Below are 5,924 nucleotides of genomic sequence, written 5' to 3' on the forward strand. Positions count from 1 at the left end.
TTCTCATTGTCCTTTGAAAAAAATATCACTCTTCACTAATCAGATATAATGGTATTTGGCTCCCGGGATGAATTACTGATTTTAAAAGTAGGTAAAGAAAAGCACCCTATAGTATTAAACTAGGTGTTAATGTAAAGCAAAAATGAACCAACAAATTTCTGACTGAGTTCAGAGTTACAGTAACGTGTCTGGGATTGAAAAGCACGTGGGATACATAAGTATATCTTTAAACTAAAATGTATGGTAAGAAAACAAAACGTTCTAATGTAACATTAGAGAGATTGCGATGTTCCAAACGCAGCACGTGGCACGTTTTTACGTACGTTAATACGGTGTTAAATATTGCTATTCTCGGTTCCAAACTGGATTGTGCTCATTCGCTGGAATAAAGTCTATAATATTTGATCTAATCTAATCTAGGTCGATAGAGGGCATAGTGATTGAAAAAATAACAGTAAGCTGAGTCTCTGCCTAATTCAAACAGGCCACTTTTGATTTTGACTAAAATTTTGACTTAACATGCTGATTAAACTTAATTGTTTTTTTGTGTTCCCCAAATATTATAGTTGCCCAAAAACATATATTTTGGTAGATTAAAGATCACTACATCCATACATCATGACTTTACTTTCAAAATGAGACTTTTCGTCCTGAAAATTGGGCGCGTTGCATGGACTTAGAATGAGGTAAAATCAGCATATTTCAACGTAGCATCTGCGTTTTATTCTACGTTGGAATCCAAAATGGGAAATCGCAATGTCATTTTTTGTACGCAAAGTATCACACACATTTCAATGGGCAATCTCTGCGTATGAATATTTAAGGGTGGGGGTGGTGTTGGAAAAATTCTTGAAGTATAGACAGATTTAGTTTATGGTACAAATGCGGGAGAAGCGCGCGAAAAAATTTGCTATTTTGAAGCTAAACTGATTAAATATGGTGCAAAAGTGGAATAAATGCGCACGAAGCGCGCGAAAATTTGCCCTTTTGGGGCTAAAATGAGCAAATATGAGATTAATTTGGTCAGAAACCTATATTCAGGCGTCCACATTGGGGAGGGGGATGATTGTATGGAGCATCCCCCTGGCAAAATATTGGGGGGTAAATCCCACATCCCCGGGACCTACGCCTATGATCGCTGTACATTTATTATAATGATTTGTTACAAACAAAAAGGATCATAATAATAATTAGACTTTCCTTCGTATGTTCATTATCTTTGACTGTCTTTAACATATTCTGAAATGGACAAATTTTGTGCATTTTCAACGATGTATCTACGTCGATTTCGCACGTGGAATACCTTCAAAAATAGCTAAATACGTGACCTCGCTTCGATAAAGGAGAGTGGTTTTGAATAGATCAACGTACGTCCGATGTCTACGTTTGGAAATCGCAATGTCTCTATGTAGCGAGCCGACTCTTACACAACGATGATTCCCTCGCTAATTTTTCAGCATCTGTAATCGTAGTAGGCATGGTTCGGTTAAGAGTCTCAGGAAAGAATAGTGCTAACCCACTGGCAATGAGGGAAACGATACCGAATATGATTAGAGGGAGCGAGATGTCAACACCGCCCTAAAAGAAACGAAACAGCAGAAAATGTTTTAAAACCTTGTAAATTCTGTAGTATAAGCACACTTATATTGTCCATATACTAGCTTCAGTGAGCAATGGCCAATTCTCTTTAAATTGCAAATCTTGTGCAAAAAGTTACTATTTTTGCCTGTTTTGCCATACGGTTATAAATGCAATGAACTATGACTTTGCTATAGAGCACTTACAAATTGATATGATGTACGTACTGTGTTATGAACATCGCGTATGCGTTCGACTAATATTTCCATCGTAATAATTACACGACGCGGTTCCTGCGTTTAATTAAACAGCACCTGGAGTCTTGATTTTTGCAGGGTTTGTTAGTTTAATAAAGTATAATATAATCGTGTAAAAACAGAATTTTCCAAAATAATAAGGGCGTAAATGTTACATTATGGCTTAAATATTAATTTTAAACAACGACACTAGTTTATTCTATCATTATCATCAGGAGCAACAGCAAACAACAAAAAAAGCAAAAACAACAACAACAACAACAGCAACATTAACGGTAACAATAACAACTATATAATACATACCAAGTATACCAGGAATGGGGCTACCATAGCACCAGCTCTGGCAAATAGCGAAGTACCGCCCATACCTACATTACTATAAAAAAGATGACAAAATGACACATCAATATTAATCTCCTGGGGTATTAAATTGTTGAAAAAAAAACCCTTACTTTAGACAAGTATAGCGTATGTCTTACCTTTGAGGTGTGCGGCTTACGAAATTGTGAGGTATAATATTATTTTACCCCTCATGGTGAATGAAAAATGGGCGGAGTAAAATGTTAAAACATTTTACTCCGCCCATTTTACACCGTCAAAAGTACACTGCGTTTAAAGAGTGTACGTCTTACTGCATACGTAACCTTGATCGTGTCCAAGCCGTATTTTTGCTAGGAAGGTTGGTCACTTCATATATGCAATATTTCATACAAATTTGTAATACCTACCGTACGACAGTCGGAAGCCACTCTGAGGTATAAACAAACACCAAACAGAACGAAAATGAAATGGAAAATTTACCAAGAGTTGCTGCGGTGACAATAAGAGGCCCCAGATCAGTGCCATTATCTTTAAAGAAAAGAAAATACGTGGTTAAACCCCAAAATACCCGCCAAGACCGCATTGTTTTACATTATAGGTGGGATGGAGCCGACGGGTCCCAGCTGCCATTGAGGTATAGGAATTCGTGGATTTGGATTCATCATTATGTGCCGATAAAAAAACCCCACAGTATGAAATAGACTTCGGCGCCGACAGTGGGATGCTGATAGAATTATATGGCTAAACTAGATGGTATCCCTTTAAAAATCAGTGTCGGCATCGACATTGGGATGTTGATAAAGCTATAACAAACTAGATGTTATCACTTTAAAAATTACTGTCGGCATCGACATTGGGATGCTGATAAAGTTATAGGAACAAACTAGATGTTATCCCTTTAAAAATCACTGTCGGCATCGACATTGGGATGCTGATAGAGCTATAGGAACAAACTAAATGTAATCCCTTTAAGGGTAGACGAGGTATTGTTGGTCGAAGCAACCTAAAAATCGATTTTCATTATCTAGATCAATATATTATTGAAAATTAACACCTTCATGTTTTGCAAAAGTTTATTCTACAAATCGTATACTTTGCAAACTTGCTTAATTTATTGTTGTTGAATGAGTTATGTACGTTTTACAAAAGTGTTGTTGTTTCAGCCCTCTTTACAACGTAACTCAAGAACCGCAGCACCTATAAAAGTATATCTGTGATATTTTAATTCTTCTACACGCTCTCTATGAATTGAGCAATGCAGTTTTTGCCAAAGCTCACTACCATTCATAAGATGCTGTGAACTACCAAATCACAACAGTTTAAAATAACTAATAACCTTAAAAATCACTGTCGGCATCGACATTGGGATGCTGATAGAGTTATAGGAACAAACTAGATGTTATCCCTTTAAAATCAGTGTCGGCATCGACATTGGGATGCTGATAGATGGACCAAACTATAGACAAAGACAGAGATAGAAAGAATTCATCGGTTAATAGCGCGCAAAAGGAAGGCCATTTATCTGGTGCCGATCGGAGAAAAGGAATAGCATAAAGTAGCGAAAAATTACGTACAAGGACCGAATTCTCTTTAAACTTCTGCTTTATGTTTTCAAGTGCTCTCAGGGCCGTGCCCCCAATTATCTTTGTGAGCTTCTTTCAGCCTATGCTCCCGGAAGAGAACTGAGATCTTCTTCCGATAAGACTTTGCTTAGTCAGCCTAGGGCACATAGAGGATCTGGTTTAAATACCTTCTCTGTCTCTGGCCCGAGGGAATGGAACAAACTCCCTAAAGCCATCAGGGAGTCTCCATCAATTCCAGTTTTCAGGAAGAAACTGAAAACTCACCTTTTCAGTTAGCTTCTTTCTTGTTCCGCTGTGTTTCTTTTTTCCCCCATCCTTTCTCTCCTTGTTCAGCGCTTTGATAAATTTTAAAGGCGCTATATAAATACCTTTATGTATGTATGTATGTACAAGGCAAAAAGCAACTTAGGCATTGTTGACATGGTGCCTTCGCGGAAGAAAGTTTCCTACTACAAAGACCTAACTTTTGAGATGGTTTGTATGTTTGAAGGTGCACAATTAACAATAAGGCGCCCGGTTATACCGCCGCGTTTAGCAAGTCATCATCACGACACTTGTAAACAAACCGTGCTCGACTTTGATTGACAGATGACGTCAGACGCAATAAATTCTTTTATCTCTGTCTTTCATTATAGATCTTATCCCTTTAAAAATTACTGTCGGCATCGACATTGGGATGCTGATAGAGTTATAGGACCAAACCTAGATTTAATCCCTTTAATAATCACCTGTTTTGTCAGGAATACTTCCAGTCATAATGCAAAAGATACCAGCAATCAAAAAAGATATACTTTGACACCATCTTCGTGGGAGCCTGTAGCAAAATAAAAAATAATGAAGCATTAAAGTATTGTGAATTTAGCACACATTTTATAATTAATATGCGGATTGTATATATATTAGAGCAATAATATGTACATAAATTCTATCCCGAATCCATACCATCTCCGAGTATGAAATATAACATATCATATATTTTCAGAACTTCTCTGCTCTCCAATTTTAAGATATCTACTTCTTATTTCGGAGAAAGGTGCTATTGAATCAGCTTCCAAAATATGCAGTCAACATACAAACGACATATCAGATATTGCATGCCCTTTTTATTCGATCGAAGTCAGGCTAAACCCAATAGTGCTTATAAGGCTACCAAATTCAAGGGATGCCATCCGGATATGACGGGATAGGAATATGGGAAGAGGTCCGATTTTAGATGCAGGAGGAAAACCGGAGCACCGGAGAAAAATTTGCGAAGACGAGCATGGCTCGGCAACCAAGCTCGCATGTGGCACCGAGAGGAATTTAACCCCGGCCACAGTGGTGAGAAGCGAGTGAGAAGACCACTACATTAACCCATCCTCCCTGGGACTCATATATTAAATGGGACTCATATATTTTGAATCTGTTTGGATCAGTCTGCTCCCAGTAGTGTCTGCAGGTAAATTTACACAGCACATACTGCGTTTTATAATATTAAAGTATATCATGGTAAGTAAGACCAGCCACGATATGCACATTTTCCAGACCCTGGTTTCCGGCGTCACCGCATACCTGCATTTCTAATGATTTTTTTTTTTTTTTTTATTATATGGTTTAACTTTAGTGTTTATATTACACTGGCCAAAAGTACTGCAACATCACTGAAGAAGAATTCGTAACTGTAAGTTGAACATCCATCCAATATCCTGTCATTTGTATAAAGATATCAATGTTCTATGCATGATATAATTAAGATCAGATTAATCAAGGTATGGTGCCATCATAATGCGCATTCAACATGTTCAACGTGCTTACAATGGAGAAAGGAGAGTAAGTCCACAAAATGTCCAGATGCCTTTAGAATGGTCGCCAAATGGTTTAATTGGTTCCTGTATCGTATAGCAATTAGTTACATGTACGTAAGAAGGAATTGAAGACTCCGGAATTACAATCATAAGCCATGGGGTCACTTCATAAAGGACATACGGTAATGACATTTAAACAGGTACTGACCTCAAAAACAATGTTTTGGTGTGATTCAAGATCATCCGGTGCCTTATGGGGTAGCTACGTGAACTTTCTTTTTGTTGAATTCCCATACCTTGAAGGAACTTTGTCTTAGACGGCTGCCCATTTCTTCCGCCTGACACATCCCTGAATCATTCTTTCTGACTAACGATTCTTTCTCTCTTTTCGTACGTCATTC

The 5,924-nt window shown here is 37.7% G+C and overlaps 1 protein-coding gene across 1 annotated transcript in view; it reads right to left on the bottom strand.

Annotated features, from left to right (window-relative positions):
- Positions 1 to 1,140: 1,140 nt before the first annotated feature.
- Positions 1,141 to 5,924, bottom strand: part of LOC140167793 (organic cation transporter protein-like) — an 11,989-nt gene continuing 7,205 nt past the window's right edge. Inside the window, exons 6-9 of the mRNA XM_072191085.1 lie at positions 4,468 to 4,553; positions 2,564 to 2,684; positions 2,139 to 2,211; positions 1,141 to 1,578 (exon numbers count right to left, since the gene is read on the bottom strand). Of these exons, the coding sequence (XP_072047186.1) occupies positions 1,405 to 1,578; positions 2,139 to 2,211; positions 2,564 to 2,684; positions 4,468 to 4,553 (454 nt within the window). The 3' untranslated portion in view covers positions 1,141 to 1,404. The remainder of the gene's footprint in view (positions 1,579 to 2,138; positions 2,212 to 2,563; positions 2,685 to 4,467; positions 4,554 to 5,924) is intronic.

The sequence above is a fragment of the Amphiura filiformis genome, chromosome 13, assembly GCF_039555335.1.
Source record: "Amphiura filiformis chromosome 13, Afil_fr2py, whole genome shotgun sequence".
Lineage (NCBI taxonomy): Eukaryota > Metazoa > Echinodermata > Ophiuroidea > Amphilepidida > Amphiuridae > Amphiura > Amphiura filiformis.